The sequence below is a fragment of the Diceros bicornis genome, chromosome 23 (assembly GCF_020826845.1).
Source record: "Diceros bicornis minor isolate mBicDic1 chromosome 23, mDicBic1.mat.cur, whole genome shotgun sequence".
Classification (NCBI taxonomy): domain Eukaryota; kingdom Metazoa; phylum Chordata; class Mammalia; order Perissodactyla; family Rhinocerotidae; genus Diceros; species Diceros bicornis.
Window position 1 is genome coordinate 9,611,473 of NC_080762.1, and position 20,942 is coordinate 9,632,414.

At 35.7% G+C, this 20,942-nt stretch overlaps 1 protein-coding gene across 8 annotated transcripts in view; it reads left to right on the plus strand.

The window, feature by feature from the left end:
* The window catches only part of PTPRK (protein tyrosine phosphatase receptor type K), a 546,302-nt gene extending 525,588 nt beyond the window's left edge, over positions 1–20,714 (plus strand). For all 8 annotated transcript variants that reach the window (XM_058566316.1, XM_058566319.1, XM_058566317.1 and 5 more), the window contains 11 exons: positions 1,453–1,550; positions 1,975–2,091; positions 5,147–5,301; positions 7,415–7,550; positions 7,785–7,934; positions 8,821–8,994; positions 12,211–12,342; positions 12,482–12,607; positions 15,297–15,460; positions 15,935–16,070; positions 19,223–20,714. In XM_058566316.1, coding sequence (XP_058422299.1) covers positions 1,453–1,550; positions 1,975–2,091; positions 5,147–5,301; positions 7,415–7,550; positions 7,785–7,934; positions 8,821–8,994; positions 12,211–12,342; positions 12,482–12,607; positions 15,297–15,460; positions 15,935–16,070; positions 19,223–19,276 — 1,442 coding nt within the window. In that variant the 3' untranslated portion in view covers positions 19,277–20,714. The remainder of the gene's footprint in view (positions 1–1,452; positions 1,551–1,974; positions 2,092–5,146; positions 5,302–7,414; positions 7,551–7,784; positions 7,935–8,820; positions 8,995–12,210; positions 12,343–12,481; positions 12,608–15,296; positions 15,461–15,934; positions 16,071–19,222) is intronic.
* Positions 20,715–20,942: the final 228 nt, after the last annotated feature.

The following is a 20,942-nucleotide window of genomic DNA, read 5'->3' on the forward strand; positions in this document are numbered from 1 at the left end:
GACTTCACTAAAAAAAAGATCAGCTCTTCTGAGTAACACTGCTCTTTATTCATACGTATAATACAAATTGTTTTATCTGTGTAAAACATGTATAAATTAAAGCTTGATTATTTTTCAATTAAAAGTAAAAGAGAAGCTACTGATAAGTGATTTGGTCCATGGTGTTCTGATGTCCCAGGGCGCTAGTCAATAGTGCTGGACAGAGGAATTATTTATTTTTGATGAAAGCCAGAGAGGTCTCATCTTGTGTAAGTTGCCTGCTTTCTTGCAGCGTAGTCTGTTGGCCAGGAGTATAATAGTACCCAGACCAGTATTGTGATAATGAGATGTGAGACTGTCATCCAGCATTTTTTTACAAGTCGAGACTGAAACAAAATGAAGTTCTAAAGAGAACTTAGTCAAGGTCATTCTTCTTGGAAAATAAGAAGCAAGTCTGGAAATCTTGTTACAGTGACACACTGGGGAATAGAAGTATCCCAAACACCTTTAGTTATCTCTTCACTGGCCATCACAAGAGAACCTGCGTATCTATTTTATGAAAGAGGAAAGTAAAACAAAAGCTGTGTTTCCTCTTTTGACTGAGGTCGTTTTCTAAGTATTTTCACATAGCTTTGGATTAATTGAGTTTAATTGCAAACTCCTTAAACTTAGAAAGATCATCCATGGTGAACAATATTCTACTATTTTTTTTTTTTTTTAATGAGGAAGATCTGCCAATCCTCCTCTTTTTGCTGAGGAAAATTGGCCCTGGAGTAACATCCGTGCCCATCTTCCTCTACTTTATATGGGACACCGCCACAGCATGGCTTGACAAGCGGTGCGTCCATGCGCACCCGGGATCCGAACCTGCGAAACCCGGGCTGCCCAAGCGGAGCGCGCGCACTTAACTGCTACGCCACCGAGCTAGCCCCTATTCTAGTTTTTTTTATGGTACTGAGTGTAACCCAGTGGGTGCTTTTGCAGTTTGGAGATGATAATATAATAACATAAGGTTAGGCTGTGTTGTTATATGTACAGATATTTCTTCATTAACCCCTAAACCTGCACTGTTTATAAATGATGTGGGTATATTTATCGGTAATGTTATTTGGTTGCTAGTGGTATAAGACTTCCTATTTTTCACATATATCTGAAGATACATTAAACTAACTCAGAGACAGATATAAATACCTTAGAAACTAGTGATACTTGCTTCTGAATTGGGAAGTATAGACGGCAAATTGAAAAAAAACCCAAAAACTTGTATATGCCTATAGTTTTGCCTGTAGTGTGAATTTATTTAGATATGAACTGCATTTAGGTACTTTCAGTGACATTTTGTGTTAGACTTTTAATTTTCTTTTTTGGTTTATTTGGTTTACTCTGCTTTTAATCTTATCTATGTTTCTTACTGCTTACTTCTAACTATGAAATTTCTCTAATAACATAATATTCAAATTAATTTCTTCATAGGCCCAGTTCATGAAACAGTATATGATTTCTGGAGAATGATCTGGCAAGAACAGTCTGCCTGCATTGTGATGGTTACAAATTTAGTTGAGGTTGGCCGGGTAAGAGAAAAAAAGACTTTTTTTGTCATAAAACATGAGTATAAGTTGAGTAACAAAATATAACATGCTTAAAATAGATTATAATTTAATTCTTAAAAAAAAAGTTCATAGGTATAACATTTCAAATGAGTGCTCCTAAATGGACCTTCGATGACTGAGAAATTATTTGATTTCTTATTGAGTAATAAAATAAACTTTGATTTTAGACTAGACTCTATTACATTATCAGGCTTATATATTTTTATGAGAGTACACAAAATTTTTCTATTTATTGTGTATGTAACAGATTCTTTTATCTCATTTATAGCTTTTTTTTTAAGCTGTATTTTAACTGTGACCTGAAGAGTTATCAGTGAAATTAGACCTACTTGGTTAAGGTATATTATGTATTCAGGTCCACCTATATATTCTTTTTGTCATTTAGGTTAAGTGCTATAAGTATTGGCCTGATGATACTGAAGTTTATGGTGACTTCAAAGTAACTTGTGTAGAAATGGAACCACTTGCTGAATATGTAGTTAGGACATTCACCCTGGAAAGGGTAAGTACCCTAAAATTCTATTAAATATGTATATTGAAAGTGTTTTTTCTCTTAAAGTCCCTGTCAAGGTTTGTTTTGATGGTGCTATAAAATCTGTTCATTCCTTCATTCAACAAACATTTATTTGAGAGTATACCATGTGCCAGGCAGGTTTCTAAACCTTAAGACACATATTAAATCCATAAATAATTTCTATTTTGAAAGGCAGTCTAGATGCATGTGAAAAATTATAAAATCAGAAAATCAGAAAAAATCAATAGGACAAAAGAAAAATTAGATATAAAACAAAAAGAAACAAAAAAGAATAAATTAGATCAGAAAGCTAGTTCCTTGAAAAGATCAATAAAATATCTAAACACTGTCGATTTTAAATGAAGAACAATCAAAACAAAGTATGCGATATTGGAAAATACAAAAGGGATATAACTACAGTTACACTTGCTATTGGGAAAGTTATAAAAAATATTATTTATAAACTTGGAGGCATAGATTTTAGTCTAAATACACTGATAGTCTAGCAAATAATAATTCTCAAAATTTGACCCAAGAAGAGTTAGAAATCTGAAAAGATGATAGAAGAAAATAGAATGTTAAAATTTACCATTAAAATTGCACTGTGGTTTTATAGTTGAGGTTTCTCTAACCTTTAAGGAATAGTTAATGCCTATGTTAATCAACCTATGTAGGCCACAGAAAACCATGAAAACTGACTAAATACATTTTAAAAGGTAGAATAACTGATAGAACCAGATAAAGACTTTCTCAAGCTCTTCTCTCTCTCTTTTTTGATATTTCTCCCTCCACCCCCGTCTCTCACTCACTCAGGTGTGTACACACACACCTATAGACCAATTGCATTCAAGAAAATGCTTGAAAACATTTCAAAATAAAAGATTGAAAGTTTGAACCTAGCAGTGAAGTAAGAAAACGTCACGACATGATCTATAATGATTATTTTTTTAAGAATGCAAGGATATTACAACTGTGGTGGGAAATCTGGCGGGATATTTCATTATGTCAGTACATTAAATCAGCAAAACCATATATTTTATTAATAGATATTGTAGTGCACTTAATTTTATTTAAATGACATTTATAGTCATACTCTAATTATATTAGGAAAATAAGGAGACTCTAAACATGACAAAGGTGATTCAACAATAGCTAGTAGCACGCATGTTAAGAAGTGAAAAATGAAAGGCATTCTGTCATAGTCAGGAATGTGATATGGGTAATCATTCTCACTTACGTTCAACACTTTTGGAAGCTCTATCAAATGAAATAAGATGACAAAAGGAATAAACTGCATAATTATTAGAAAAGACGAAATTATTTTAAGATGAAATAACTTTATACCAAGAAAACCAGAGATAATGTTTTTTAAATGGAACTAATAATCATTTATTTAAGTGACTAATTCACGTTAAATATTCATAAATCATAGCTTTTCTTTATGTTAGCAATAAACAGAAGTAGGCGTTAAAAATTCTCTTTAACAATAATAAAAAATTCTAACGTATCTAGGAATATATTTAACAAGAAAGATACAAGTCCTAAGTGAACAAAACCACTCAAGTGTATTAAAGGGCATAAAATAAGATGTGAATAAATGGAGACGTGCACTGTGCCCCAGAATGGGAATAGTTGATATTAATACCACTTTATAGATTTAATGCAATGCTAATTGGAACATCATAGGTTTTTTTTAACTTGTTTTCTTATTTTGAACTGGAAAAGAGTGATTTTTTTTTTTGAAATACCACATATTTGAAAATTACTCAGGAAGATTTAAATAAATGATAAGGTAACATGTGCTGCCAGGTCTTAAAATTTACCAAAAGGATCAAGGCCCTTACAGCAACTCCAGTAAAAGGATTAATATAGAGGAGGTGAAGTAATTGTCTAAACTCAGGTCTTAGAACAATTTATGACCTTCCTCACTAGAGTTGACTTGAAAAGTAGTAAAAAAGTGACTTTTTCATTTATATGATTCGATGATGATGTTTATCATTGTCACTGCTAGAATTATTTGTTGAGCCCTGCTTTGTGTAGAGTATTGTGCTAGGAATTGGAACTAAAAAGAATAAGAAGACATGATCACTGGCTTCCAAGGTTTTGATGATATTGATCTATATAGGATAGACTCTAAAGGTAAACCTTCTCAATTTGGTTCATTTATCCCATGAAATTTTTCTACTTTTCCTGTTTGTGCAAGTGAGATTGAGATTTCACAGATAGCTCACAGTAGAGTTGGAATCATATAGATTATAGTGGAGGACTTTTTGCTACAAATGTGGATTCTTCAAAATAAATTCTGTAGCATTTCATCTGTGCTCTCCAAGCTGTGCTACCACTATCTACAGGCTTCTTTAACAAAAAGAAAGGAAAAAGCTTTGACATGTGCATTTAAAGAGTTCTCTTAAATTAACTCAGTAGGAAAGGGGCACAACAATGGATGCTTTGCCTCTTTCATTTTATATTTTTGTTACTACAAATAATACTACGTGTGCTGAATTATTTCCCAGAGATAAGAAAAATAGTTCACCCAAAGAACAGTTTAGCTGTCTGTATGTTTTTACAAACCAATCTAGAGTAGCACTGTCCTGGAAAATCCCTACATGCTATGCTTCAAAACCATTTTCAACATGGATAAGCAAGGCATTGAAATCTCTTTGTGAGGTGAGAAGCTAGAAAGTTGCTTTTATACACCACTTGAGAACTCAGTGCGTTGGGTCAATAGGGCAGCATTTTAGCTTTCCCATTTCTTCCTTTTCCCCTAATAATTTTATGTGTTGTCATTCCCAGTAAGGAACAAACTGTCCAAGTACATAAAATTTACCCAGACTTATAGAACTGAGCAAGACTTCTAATTTTCTTTCTTTGGCAGTTGTCTGACAATAAAGGTAAGCTCCTAGGCCGTGTCAGGCCAGCATCCTTTTTCCGAAAAAGCATGATCTTGGTCAATTTTTCTTTTTCTTTTTTTGTCATCAAGTCTAGTACCCATGATTGTGTTTAATGGCTTTATTTTGGTCCTTTGAAAACACTGTTTGCACAGAGGGGGTACAATGAGATCCGTGAAGTTAAACAGTTTCATTTCACGGGCTGGCCTGACCATGGAGTGCCATACCATGCTACAGGGCTTCTTTCCTTCATCCGGCGAGTCAAGTTCTCCAACCCTCCCAGTGCTGGCCCCATCGTTGTGCATTGCAGGTGAGTGGTGGTCCAAACGGTGTTGATTGTTTGCAGCCAGCTGTCTTAAAGTATCAAGAAAGGCTTTTAAGCACAAAAACTAATGCACGCTTAAAAGGTTCCAGCTTGCATGTATTAACAGATAAGGTAAAACAGCAATAAAATAGAAGTTAGCTGTAAGGAGGGTATAAAATAGAAACTTAAATAAATGCATTCATCCTAATGTGTGTAGAGTTGTCCACAATTATGAGTGTAGAAACTCTGTCTTTTAGTGGCAACATCTGTGTTTTTGGTTTGTTTTTTTTTTTAATCACTTTTGCAAATCCCATGTTGTATGCAATGGTAGGTTAAAATAGAGATTTCTTGTCAATCTAGTAAATTTCCAATAGAATCCCAGCTTTTAAAACTAAATTTGAGACATACAGTTACCTAAATGGCCTAAATTGCAAGAATTTGTGCTGTAAAACAGCTATTTAAGAATTGAAAAAAAAAGCCATCCATCAGAGGACATTGAAAACATCAGTGAGATCCAGCAAATGTGTGCCAGAAAAACGTTAACATTATATCCAGACTTTCTTCTGATTAGAAACTTATCTTAAGCATTCAGAGACACTAAAAGCAAATTACATGGTCTCATTTTGAGATGTGAACAGAAAAAATATGTCCTGAATCTGAAAAGCTTTTCCTAAATGCTGCATACCATTCTCACATGTTATCCCCTCCAAGCTATGTAATAGGTTGTACTTAAGTATTTTTTTTCTTTCTGAAAATCCAACCTATTCAGAATTTAAATGACCATGTATAAAAGAGGGAGAAAAAAACCAGAGAGAATGAAATAAAAGTAAGGCATCCCATAAGGATTAGATACTGTGTACCTTGAAAAAAAAATCTTTAATTCAATCCTCCTCAAGAAATCTGATGTACTTTTCAATTACTTTCCTGTCTCAAACCCTGGGAACAGTGACTGAGAAGATGGTAGGCAAAAAAAAGAAATAGAGATAGCCACAATATCTTTTACTTAAATTTCTTAAAGAACAGTGGGTTTAAGAGAAGTGACCAAATCTGGACAACAAAGAAATAATGTTAATGGCCCATCTTTGCACTTAGGAAATGAGATAAACAGGTTTTCAATTCAGGGGTGTCTTGACTTATTATAGAGGTTTACTTTCCTATGAATTTCTTGCTTCAGAAGTGCTCCAAGATTCTCAGATATTCTCATGAAACACAAGTGTCATTTTCCACTTACACTCAGGTATCTCTGAATTTGTGGAAAAGAGGAAGCTGACTACCAAGTGAATTTCCCCCAAAAAATCCCAACTATATCTTGTTTGCTCCATTGACTTCTGTTATAAAATTGGAGAAACATTCCCAAAGGGTAAAATGATCAACAGTGTATTATAATTCAGTTACTGAATTATTTACTGTAAAATAGTGGCTGTCTTTGTGACCTATTAAGAATTATATTCTGTACCTAACAATTCATTTTCATTTTTTCTTCAGCTCGCCATTCAAATATTCTTTCTACTATTGGTCTCCTCCGCAGTGATAACCACCATTTTCTTCCCCACCCTCACCATTAACACTTTCCCTGAATTATGACTCCTCAGATTTTCCATTTAGAGGTTTTGGAATTAATGTTCTTTTGCCTTGGTATTTACAAGAGTCTATCTGTTTAAGACATTGACCCAGCATTTTTGCAATTTGCCAGAGGACCCACAACTACATGAGTATAAGCGTCTTTCAATTTTACGTTAAATTTTAAAGCCTGAGTCCACCCTTTGATCAGTTCTATGAGCTTGAAATTATGTGTGTTTGATTTACATAAAATGAAGACTGTGTAAGAGAGCTGTGGAACTTGAATAACGTATATACATTTTTTTCAAAACATAATTTGATTTATAAAGTTTATATTTTTGAATTTGGAACTCTTGTTCCAATCTTCAGTTTACACCAGAGCGGATACTCTACATAAACTTATTTGTACATTAGTAAGTGTTTACACAGTACACATACAAATTATGTCTTGTACTTTGTTAAATCAATTTGAATCACCCATCTGAAAGTCGAAAGGATCTTTATTTCGGTTGCATAGACATACTTCTTGCAATTCTTTAGATTTGTTTAATTTTTTCAGTGCTGGTGCTGGACGAACTGGCTGTTACATAGTGATTGACATTATGCTGGACATGGCTGAGAGAGAGGGTGTTGTTGACATCTACAACTGTGTCAAGGCCTTAAGATCTCGTCGTATCAATATGGTCCAGACAGAGGTATGTTGATCGTTGATTTACCTCTAGTGGCCTTTTTTTGCCCTCCAACATTTATCAAACGAAGCAGTAAATGGTTTTCACATAGAATCAGTATTAGCTCATCAAGTCATATAGAAAAATATTGATATTTTTATTAATATTTCCATAGAGAGAAAATTCTTTGTATTCTCTACCTTTGATGTCACAAGATTTTTATTAAAATACTATGAAAAATTTTTTTCTTTCTTTTGATAGGAACAGTACATTTTTATCCATGATGCCATTTTAGAAGCCTGCTTATGTGGAGAAACGGCCATACCTGTCCGTGAATTTAAAGCTGCATATTTCGATATGATTAGAATAGACTCCCAGACTAACTCTTCGCATCTCAAAGATGAATTCCAGGTATTTACTATTTCTAGGGCCTCTTTTATGAGCCACTTGTTACAATTTGTTCCAGCCATTATTAATTCTTCTGAGGAAGGTCTTTCAAGTCAAATTTATAACCTTTGGCCCTATTTTAAATATAATACCTGTCTCTTTCATTATATATATTCTGGAATCACTTTTGTATTAATGAGCTCATATCTGCTGTATCTTGAAGGACAAATGAGTTCAGACTCAGGGAACAGTATGGAAAAAAGGTATCATAAAAGTCAAATTTCTTGGTGATTTGTGTGTATTTACAACCTTTTTTAATGCAGGTGTGTGGATTTTGACCTTGTGTGTCACTCACAATGTGAAATCAAGCACATTAATAGTAATAGCTGAAGTTTGTACTAAACATTGTCTCTAAATAACCCTAAATGTTTTCAGTGCCCTTAAAACATCCCTGAAGATATGTGAATGTGACGTCAAGAGTAGCTCTAGAAACCTACACTTTGATTCTTTGCCCAGTGCTCTTTCTGACATGTCACAGCATACTTTAAATATGGCATGCCAAAATGTGATTACAGAGGATAATTTCCAACTTTGATGATGGGGAGTCATCATAGGCCGCTCTAATTCTATTTCCTTTGTTTAGGCAATGCATTTTGCAGGTAACTGTGTTGTTTAGCTTTTCTTTTCCTTTCAAGAAGAAGCACACTGAACAATGTGTATATTGTTTCTTTGTCACTTCTCAGGCTTCATTAGTTTTAACTACAAAGTCTATCATCCTGTCATTGTGGCAAACGCCATTGCCTTGTGCAAATCCTTCACTTTCTACTTGACCTCCTGAATACTTGATGGATCTGTGTTATGCTGTTAAATGGGTCACTGTCTTTTAACATGGGTCCCCTTTTCCTTTTAGACGTTGAATTCAGTCACCCCTCGACTACAAGCTGAAGACTGCAGTATAGCATGCCTGCCAAGGAACCATGACAAGAACCGTTTCATGGACATGCTGCCACCTGACAGATGTCTGCCTTTTTTAATTACAATTGATGGGGAGAGTAGTAACTACATCAATGCTGCTCTTATGGATGTAAGAGACTGCTCTGTTTGTTAGTGTAAAGTGTCATGAAAAACTACATAATACGATGAACACTGGCTAGTTTTCTTTTCAAGAAAACTAAAATGGCCTAAAAAGGAAAACTGGAAACTTTCATTGAAATACAAATTTTTTTTGGAGAATGATTTTGAATTTCCCCTTTAGGGATTTTTAGAAACTGTAAGTTTTAGGCTTTATTGTAAATTTGGATCTTGATTGTCAGTTATTATATTCTGTATGGGAAATATCTGTAGGTGATAGTTTTCATCTTAATTCTTTTCAAAAAAGAAAATCATGCTTATCTATTTTGAATACAATTAAGAATGAATTTTAAAAATCACAGAATGCTATATCCTACTGAAGTTGTGTTACTTTGGGAAATTTTTATCTCTGGCATTTAATGTTCCAGTAATTTATAGCTAACTTGTTTTATTGGCCATAATTAATGGAGACTGTTTATAAGTAACTAGGAAAGACATGGAAGATACTATGTTAACACATCCATCACAATGAAAGAACTATCTGGCTCCACTCCAAACTTCATAAACTGTAAATGCAAGAGCATGTGCTCAGCATGTTAGCATCCCACAGATAGAACAACATGGAAAGAGAGTTTTAAATTGTATCTTTGGCCACCTTGCTTTGATTACCTTGGGAAGAAGCAAGAAGGCTCTCAAGGTTCAGAATCCTTTTAAAGAGTTGATCACCTTCATTTGTAAACCTTTCTAGTTTTTGCCTTTAGCCTATGGAACCATAGCAAGGAGAAATTAGAAGTCAGAGTTCATTCTTTTGTGACTAATAATGAAGTTTTCTAAGTTGTTGCTTCTATTCTGTTTTCCAAAATTAGCTTCTGATAGTAGAGACTTAGAAAAGCCCACATTCTACTTCTAAGACAAATCTGTCAGCCAGTTCCTTTGCTCTTTTTTGTGCTGCAGAGCAGAGTAGTCTAAAGGCAAGCTGAAGCAAAAAGTTTCCATCTTCCCTCTGACCAGAGTCTTGCCCAACCATTAATCATAGCCACTGAAATCACATTGGATCCTCATTGTACCATTTCTTCCCATTTTAGTTGTCTGGAAAGGCAAATATACTAAATACAGAGAAAACACTCAAGATCTTTTTGCTTCTGAGTCTATATTTGAAATGAAAGTAGGCCATGTGGAAAAGGGAAGGAGAAAATAATAATATTAGGAAAGATATTGATGCCTTTCAATTTTGTCTTTGGCATCTCTGTCTAATTTTTCTTAATTTCCAGGTTGTTTTCTAGTCAATATGAAGACTGAGCTTTGTACTCTACCTGTTCCTACTCTGCTTAATTTGCTGTGATTCAACACAGATATATTTCATAGTGGAAACTGCACTGTGGATTTAGTATAGTTGGGGCTTCAGAAAAGTAAAGTAAAGTTTAGTTTGACTTCCAAGAACAAGGCTCACTGGTCAACACTCCCCTCTTCCGCCTGCCCTCTCTCGCATCATTACTGTTATACACCCTTTTGCTATGCCTCTGAAAAATTAGGAGGTAGGGCCAAGGATTCTATGATTTAAAAGCCTTAGATATGCTCCTGTACTTAGAGAGGAAAAAAATAGGAAATCTTCAGTCTTCTCCCATATCATCTTCTCCTCATCTATCTCCCCTCCCCTGTGACTCAAAAAATGAGTAGATAGCGGGGCCGGCCCGGTGGCGCAAGTGGTTAAGTGCGCGCGCTCCGCTGCGGCGGCCCGGGGTTCGCTGGTTCGGATCCCGGGCGCGCACCGACGCACTGCTTGGCAAGCCATGCTGTGGCGGCGTCCCATATAAAGTGGAGGAAGATGGGCATAGATGTTAGCCCAGGGCCGTCTTCCTCAGCAAAAAAAGAGGAGGATTGGCGAATGTTAGCACAGGGCTGATCTCCTCACAAAAAAAAAAAAAAAAAAAAAATGAGTAGATAGCTTTCAGCCTCCTTTGACTTACCCTCCATGGAGCAGACATTTAATTAGAAGGAAAGCTTGCTTCTTTCTTCTGATCCTTTCCCATGAGCCTTCATACCTTTCTTAGGAGGCACTCACTCCAGCTGCAGATGTAATTTTGTAAGATCTTGAGGTCAATTAGAAACAGCCAGGTGAGTTACCATCTATTCACATTTATCCTGCAGTCTTCCATGGAATGGAATGCCATGGTCAGCAGCATTTCCCAAATGGTGGTAAGGTCAGTGAAGTTCAAGGATCCGTTTCTACACTGATGTTAATACACTTGAAGAACTTAAAGAGTAGTGTGATACCAATGAGTTAGGAAATCACTGACAGCTTTTAACAGCATTAAGGAAATCTATCTCAGGCAACCCTCTAGTTATTTTTTACAAATCATTGGTTTAAATTATTACATAGAAATATATATTTCTGTTTTAGTGTAGATCATCAGTCTGCAGAACAATAGATTGCCCAGGCCAGATGAGCATTGCCTTTACTACCCCCTCTTCTAGAAAGAGATAATGTATTGTGTCCCAATGAAGGGGCACTTGACAAACAAGGAGCCATTCTTTCTTATGTGAGGCCAAGAAGTGCACTGATTTTGTGCTTTGGCACTTGAAAAATCTTGAATGATTGATACTATAATTCTGACCATTGATATACATTAGAAATGCCTAGAAAACTTTGGGAAGTGGATTGCTTACAAGATGTGCAGAATATGCTGATAATATCCCTATAATGTAAAAGCACATGAGTTTAAGACATTTGTGTTTTTCTTATTTGGAGTGGAGGAGAGCCCAATAGTTATAACAATTGATAGATAGATAGATACATATATACTTACACACACACACACAGAGAATTTTGTGCCTACTTCGCCTTCAACCTCTCACGCTGACTACCTTTGGAAAACTGAAACAGCCCGATGGACACCTCGTGGATGATCTTAACCTCAAGAAGTTCTTTAATTTCGTCTTCTGTTTTTGTCCCGTATTTACTTTCCTTGACAAAGTAAAACGTAAATTCTTGACTTGAATTGCTGTTGAGGCATTGAAGTCTTACCATCAGATTGACTAATTACTAGTTCTAGCACATTTCAGTGGTCCAAATCTGTTATTCCATGGCCTCGACAGCAGTCTGGCTCCATCTCCGTGTGAAGCTATTTACATCTTACTGGTCCTACATTGAAATGCATTAAATCTGCTTGTACAACTGACCATGCATTTTAAGTTCTTATGTTTCTCTATCTACCTTGTTTCTTCACAGAGCTACAGGCAACCAGCTGCTTTCATCGTCACACAATACCCTCTGCCAAACACTGTGAAAGACTTCTGGAGATTAGTGTATGATTATGGCTGTACCTCCATTGTGATGTTAAATGAAGTCGACTTGTCCCAGGTTAATGTCTGGGTTGCTTTTGTGTACTTACACACAACTTAATAAAGTAGTAATAAAATGCTAAAATCTGCTTTATAGTATCCTAGTTAGAAAAAAATCATGCTCATTTTCTTTTTCTTTCAAAACATCCATCATCTAGGGCTGCCCTCAGTACTGGCCAGAGGAAGGAATGCTGCGATATGGCCCTATCCAAGTGGAATGCATGTCTTGTTCAATGGACTGTGATGTGATCAACCGGATTTTTAGGATATGCAATCTAACAAGAGTAAGTTATTGTTTAATCATTGTAACCGAGTTGATCCAGAACAGGTGATCCTAACCGTGATGAGGCATAATTCCATTCAGACAATACGGATAGTAAAATTATTAGGCATTACATAATGAGTCCCAAAGCTAGTAACCATTTTATACCTTAGTCCTAGAACAGAATGCATTCTACAAACAGGAAGGCAGAAGTGCTGGAAGCTAGATTTCCTGGTCGGTTACTAGACTAACATATTCCATCTAGAAACCCAGATACAGATGCCCTGGCTCAACTGAGTTTCATTGTCTGGGCCAGGCCTCTGAGCATCTGTAGACTTATCTCAAGGTTGACTGCGTGTTTTATTAGTATAGAGATCTAGCCCACAAAAGACATGCAATTAAGAATTGCATGAAAAAGAAAGGCATGAAAAATAAGAATATAATAATAATAATGACAGAGAAGAAGCTTCACCTCAGGAGTAAAGGTTATGTCAGATCCGCCATTATAGAAGGGTTCCATGTCACTATTCCAAATCCTACATGTAAGAGAGAACCCCAGACATGAAGGAAAAGGCAAATCACAGCCATCATTGATTCTCTTCCCACCTACAATTTCGTCTTCTAGATGTCCCATCATCTGGCTCTGCCCAGATCTAAAGATAGAACCGGTGCTGCTACCACTGTGCCTTTTCCCAGGAGCTAAGTAGCAACTGTGTCCCTCAGGAGTCTTCTTTCCTTACTTTCCATGCCCTTTGAGCTAAATGACAAATTGAGTTTGGGGTCTCTCTTTCAAAAAACAAAAAATACTAATAAAAACTATTTATATTATGTAACCAAATAGCAAGCAGAATTTCTAAAACATTAGTAACTTCCATGTCATAACTCTTTTTTTAAAGAGAAAGATTGCTCTGATTTTTAGAGCAGTGGATCTGTGTATGTGTATTATTTTAAGTGTGGGATTAGGATTGTTATGTTTCAGTGTTTCTCATATCAAAATGACTATATGTGTTTCTGGTTAATAAGTCTATATGTATATCGCTATAAGCAGAGGATAAAATCATATCCAATTCTGTTGCTCATTTCAGTGGAGAAAAAAGGATAATTTAAATCTCATAATATTCATGCATATCTTAGATGTTAATTTAAATGGAATCTCGTTATGTCTGCACATCTGTGACATTACGGTTCTCGTAATATTTTAGCTGAGAAACCGTAGCTGCTAAACTAAGACAGTAAGACTTGTCTGTTAATTGAGCTATTTGTATGAAAAATATTCTAGGAACAGGAACTGAAATCTGTGCTACATTTTTTTGTCAGCATATTTGTTCATTTGTTTATCTTTCTCTGTTTTTGGTGTTCTAGTCCTTATTGGTACATGATTTTTTTTTCTGTTTTCGATCTCATTACTTAATGTTATTTACTTCATCAAATATTTAGTATGCACCAAGGAGAGTTTGGGTGTTGTACTAGGTAGGTCCTTGTCCTACCAAAAAATTCATGAGCCCTTGCCGTGTGGAGCTTCAGATCCAATGCCTTATGATATAGCTTACTTATGTATTGCATATTCTGTCTTACATTTTCATTTGAGGGATTAAGGTTTGGATTCATTTATTCAACAATTTTTCAGAAAGTGTTTTGCTAGATTCTAGTGACACAGAGTTTAGGGGAAAAAGAGTCCTTAAAGAATTTTATTTTATCAGGGAGGACAACTAATTTTATAATCCATTATTAACAAATAATTGTTAGTTATGAATAATTAATTGATTAAACTACTAATTGTATAATCATTTATTTATAAATATGAGAAATTTTATAGAGGAAAAAATACAGAATACGGAGCATTTGACTGAGTGGTCTGACAGAGCTGGGTGATGGTGGTCAGGGTTCTTTGAGGTAGTGATATTTAAGCCAAAACTTGAAGAATCAGTAGAAGCTATTGGAGGGTGGGGCGGTGTGATAACCAACTATCCGGTTTATACAGGACAGAGTTTTCCCAGGACACAAGAATTTCAGTGCTAAGACCAGAAAAGTCCCCAGCAAACCCAAGAAAAGTTGGTCACTCTCTTTGGGATTGAAAGAAGGAAATGTTCAATGCAAAAGGGAAAGAATGTATGAAGTCCCCAAAGCAAGAAATGACTTGATAAATGGATTAAAAGGCCAGTGTGTCTAGAACTTGAGCAGTGTGTTGGAGTAAAGGGAAGGTTGGGGAAGGAGGTGGAGCCAGATTATGTAAGGATTTTTAAGCCGTGACAGCAATTTGGATTTTATGCTATTAAAGCGGGGGAATGACAAGATCATATTTGCATTTTGAAAAAATCATGATGCGTGTGGTAAGAACTGTTTGGAAGGAGATCAAAGTTTATTCAGGGAGATCAACTAGGAGCTAATTATCATAACTTGTGATTGGGAGTGCAATGATGTCAGTCATGATAAAGAGATGAATTTGAAAGTTATTTAACAAGTATAATCATAGGAATTGATTATTGGATAGGGGATGTGACGAGGAAGCTTGTACAAAGGATAATTCTCATGTTTCTTGCTTCTGTAACTTAGAACGTTTCTGCACTTGTGTGTACATATTTTGGACTTGCATCAGCTAGACTCAGTGTAAATGTCATTTATACCATGGTGTAGAATGGTATGCACCTTTTGCTTTTTAGTAACAATTCTAGTCCCAACTTACTTACATAAGAATACTTTTCCCTCAACAGCCACAAGAAGGTTATCTGATGGTGCAGCAGTTTCAGTATCTAGGGTGGGCTTCTCATCGAGAAGTGCCTGGCTCCAAACGGTCATTTTTGAAACTGATCCTGCAGGTGGAAAAATGGCAGGAGGAATGCGAGGAAGGGGAAGGGCGGACGATCATCCACTGTCTGTGAGTATGGCAGCTTGGTGTGGCCATTCTGGGGCCTTGGAGCTCATTTCCTCATTGGCCTTTCCATTGTCTATGTTAAAGAGTATCTGACTCCCATCTTAGGGACCTCATAAATATTATTTTAAAATAATCTTCCTGTCTCATGATTCTATAATTAGCTACAAATTTTAATTTTTGTATATTCTTAAAATTTGATTATTATATAGTTTTTATATGATTTAAACTCTTTAAAACACTATTTTAAACCACTTTTCTGATTTACACAGTTTACAAATCGGTTGAAATCTCAAGGTACCTAAGTTGGGGCAGTCTATGCCCATGGCATATTCCTAAGCATAGACTCCTGAGCTAACGTCGTCTTCACGGGTCCTTCCTCTCTGCCCTGCATACACAAATGCACACGTATGAAGCAAAATTAAGACACAAATGGAAAAAAATTTAAAAGATAATGGAAGCAAATTTCTTTGCTTTCAGAAATGGTGGTGGGCGAAGTGGCATGTTCTGTGCGATAGGCATTGTTGTCGAAATGGTGAAACGGCAAAATGTTGTCGATGTGTTCCACGCTGTCAAGACACTGAGGAACAGCAAGCCCAACATGGTGGAGGCCCCGGTGAGTCACAGAGGCTTAGCTGGGGAAGGGGGTGTAGAGGTTAGTCAGTTGTAGAGCTACTTGTGATTTGACTTCATATACGCATCAGGAATCAGATGTGTCAGTGAGTCTTTGTGGGGGCTTTCCTGCCTAACTGATGAATTGCTGAGTATCCCCCCTCCCTAAAAGAGCTTAATCACCTATCACATAAACTACTAGAGATGAAGTAAACTATTTTTACTTAATTTGGGAAATGTATAGCATTTTCTTTCTGGTAGAAGCAATGAATATTTGCGGCAGTAAGCTTTCTTAAATGGTTTATATTAAGAATAAATCCTGCTGTCTAGGCTTTATTCTCACTTATTTTTATTTCTTAACGTATCTTGATTATCCTGAGGGATATACTCATAGGTTGCATCAGCACTTTAAACAGCCGAAGTTGTTTTTTTTTTTTTTTTTTTTTTTGCTGAGGAAGATTCTCTCTGAGCTAACATCTGTTGCCAACCCCGTTTTTTTTTGCTTGAGGAATATTAGCCCTGAGCTAATATCTGTGCCAATCTTCCTCTATTTTTTATGTGAATTGCCTCCACAGCATGGCTGACAAGTGGTGTAGGTCCGCACCCAGGATCTGAACCCGCGAACCCAGGCTGCTGAAGCAGAACATGCCAAATTTAACCACTACACCACGGGGCCAGCCTCTAGACACCCAAAGTTTTTAAAGGGCAACTAAAATTTATTTTAGTTATTATCTATAAATCTTCATTTCTGTTTGAATTATAAATTTTTACACTGTCATCGTTGACAGTTTTCAGATTTTACCAGTTATAGAGAGTAGTTCATATGATGCTACTTGAATTTGCCAGGCCTTGTAAAATCAGAACACAGCTTAAAAAACATGAACAGGTAAGGATGTGTATGTGGGAGTTCATCTGGGTGAAGCTGTGTGCAGAGTAAGAAAGAAAAACTTCTCTAGCATATTTCAGTCCTAAAGAGAGTCATCTGTGGCTTACACATCTGTGCACGGTGGGATAAGGTCGGGAGCAGCTGTGTAGTGTATGCTCACAGAAAAGTAAACCAGAAAAACCAAGGCATCATTGTTGCTTGCCCTACATTTATCAAGATGATCAGATAACTAACATGAGCAATTCATAAGCCTTTAAAGTATTTTCACCACTTCCTGCTCATGGATTGTTCACACAAGAGGTGCATTGCTTCCTGAGACAAAATCTAAAGAGTTACATTTATACTGTTTCGCTTTTAAGTCTGATGACAGACTTCTTCCCTCAAACCCCCTCTCCCCCCCTCAATCTTAGGTTATTGCAGACAAGATAATGTTGGTTTTGACTGGGGTATTGGCAGTGGAGATGGAGAAAGGGGGATGATTTGAGGGATTTTTGAGGTAGAGTTCTCAGATCTTCTTACAAAATGGATGGGTAGTGATTATGTCTTTATACTCTTTGCAGTCTGAAGATTTCTTAATGTAAACTCTGCCTCTGTCTCTCAGATCAAGTCTTCTTAAAATCATTAATGGGGTCACTTCTGGCCTTGGAATTCAAATTTAATTCTGATTTCCCACTGTTGCTTTAAAAAAAAAATCTATGGTTAAACTCTGCCATTCTAGAACCTTCCAAAGAGTTACTGCTTACGTTTACATTCATGTCCTCTGAATCCTGACTAAACACCCCACCCTCTGATTTGCGTTTAATCGGTTAATGATTAGTTTAATGTGCTATTGAATTGAACTGTCAGGTTTGGTAAGGAAATTTACAAGTAAACCAAATTACCAGAGACTTAACTGTTTTCAAGTACTTTTTGGTCCTTCAAACATACTTGCCACGGAGGTAGGCTAATTTAAAATCACATACCTACTTGGGTAGGATTGATAAAGACCTCTTGGGGAAAGTTTTTATGACCCTAGTTTATTGCTGGAGGCACCTGGAAGTTCTTTTTAGAAATAATATAGGCTTTACATTGGGAAGTTTTTAATGAGTTACATGTTTAAGTCATAATATGTAGTATAGTCCTTGAATTTTGCTAAATTCTTCGTAATGGAGCAGCACATAGATGGACTTAGAGGAAAGGCAGTTTTAACTCAAAAATTTTACTGCCAACCAACTGGTCTGAAATATATAAAAGCAGCAGAAATCAATTTTCGGGTATAAATAAGCTCAAAAAAATTTGAGAACTACCAACTATTCTTGAAATATTCACTTAAATACTCTGATGAACCAAAAACTGTTTCAGAAATTAAGAATTTGGAATTGTGAAGTGGCGGTTTGAAATGACTGGCTTTTTTTCTTTCTTTACTGCTAAGAAAAAAAATCAGAAGCGTGGAGAAGAATATTTGCACGTGTTCCCTGTAGCATTATTTATAATAGAGAAAAAATAAACTCAATTTAATAGTCAAACGATCCGTATGTTAGACTTTTATGTAGTATTAAAAGAGGTGTCAATGGCATGGGAAAAGATGCATAAAAATGTTAAATAAAAGCAAATAAAGTATAAAATTATATCCTCAAATATATGTATGTAATTATTATTTCAACCATGCATAAAAACAGACTGAAGTTGGGGCTGGCCCAGTGGTGCAGCAAATTTCATGCGCTCAGCTTTGGCGGCCCGGAGTTCCCAGGTTCGGATTCCAGGCGAGGACATATGCACTGCTTATCAAGCCATGCTGTGGTGGTGTCCCATATAAAGTAGAGGAAGATGGGCAAGGATGTCAGCTCAGGGCCAATCTTCCTCACAAAAAAAGAAAAAAAAAACAACTGAAGCAAAACTAAGGCATTATTTTAACAATGATTGTTTCTGATGATAGACTTATAAAAACTCTTTTTCTGATTCTTTGTATTTTCCTATAATGGGAGATTTTTCTGTAATGATCAGGTATTACTATTATAATCAGATAAAAATACTGGAGATTTAAAAGAAATGATAGAAAATATAAGGCAAAGATAAATCTTTTTATATCAATTTCCTTTTTCTTAAACAGCAATCATTAGACTCAACTGTAAAATACGTATGCCCAGATATTAAACGTGTATGTAGAAAAGATAATTAGTAGTTCTTGAATAATCTAAATTGGTTGCCCAGTATTTGTTTGTTAGCTAGCATTCACCATCAGCCTCCTTTTTCTTAACTTTCTTCCACCCTTTTGTTTTCACATCTTTCAGGAGCAGTACCGCTTCTGCTATGATGTGGCCTTGGAGTATCTGGAATCTTCGTAGCTGGGTGAGACTGCAGAGTGCGTCCAGCTAGAACCCTGCTCGTCTGTGGAACCAGCAGCTGTGGCACCTGTGACACCTGTGCAGAGAGATTTTCATGTGGGGGGTGGGAGACTTTTACATTCGAGAGGTGAAAGTATTTTTCTTATGAAGTTGTGTATCTTAATAAAAAGGACTCAATTAGTTTCTATTACTGTATGAAAGCATCAACATTTCGTGCCACATAAATTATATTTAATAAGAACCAGATTCAAATGAGAACTTACCAGTGTTTGTACAGTGAATATGCAGCCTTTTCTCTCCTGGTTTTGGTAGAGCAGCCACCACGTGTTGCATGAATTAATATTTTCTACGTGGCGTTTTTTCTCCCTTTTCTAGATAAAAGATGTTCAATCATTAAAGGAAGAAGAAAGAAAAGCTGTGCAAATTCATAGTAAAGTTCATTTTTTATATGTTTCAAGTGTAGCAGATCTCTATATAAATATATAAATATATATAACTGGCTTATTTTCTTTTAATGTGCAATGATGGCTGGATCATTTAAAGTTCTTTTTTGAAAAAAACATAAGCCAAAGACTCAAGTGTAAATATGTCTATATGGAGAAAGCACATTATATTTATTGGTTACTTACATTCCTTTTTTGATGGCTAAAATACTACCACCACACAATCATTTTTTTTTTTCTGGAGAAAGCTTTTTCTTTCACTAAAATCAATTGTAAACGATTTTTGTAGATTATTTTTTGTATGTTTTAGTGTAAGTAGAGGACAAACTTTTTATTATAAACCAGGAAGCAATGTTCTTTATAGTGATTCTCTTGTGTACATGCTTGTGAATTAAATTTATGTAAAACACCTTGGCAATTGGGTCTTTTAATATAGGACCAAATTAAACCATTTTGCTAGAAATGTATAATTTTTCACAATTTCATTAAGTAAATAATGGTTTGGTGATCATATATGAGAATTGCACACATTCAAAGGCCTTGCTGATGACTTGCGCAATGTTGAACATAGCCTTTAAGCATCATTTAAATTTTAAAGGGATTGATCTTTCCAGCCTATGACCAAGCACTGGTAAAGAAAACAAAATGGCAACATATATGCTTTCAGGGTCAAGTTTTAGCAAACTGTAAACTGTCAATGTGATAAAGTGTTTCTTTTGATATTTACTTGCACAAGCTTTGGGTTCTGACCATAGAAAGCGTGAACTAATCAATGCCGGATTCCTGTTTTGTGCATTGTCACAGGATCGCAAGTGACCCTTTCTAAATGTGGTCTTGTTCACATGCTCCACGTAGCTATAACTTTACATCATCAGCTTGCAGTTTGTTATTGACTAAAGCATTCCAGTATCCTCTTTCTAGATTGCCAGTACATGACATGGTGCTTACAAAGATTTAATTAAAGTAAGAGTGAAATAAAGGTTTTATAATTACAACAGTTATTGTTTGCACATCGTTTTCTCCTCTTAATTTTCATGCCTTCACTCCCAAATAAATAGCCTATTCTCATTGATACAAATAGACCACAAAAATTCAATTAAAAGTAAAACTAATGTCCAAGCACTAATTTCTTTCATTTTTATTTCTTATATTGAATGTCAGAACATCCAGATGAGTAGAATAGAAAAAGGCCGGGGGATTAACATCAAATTTTTTTTAATTTC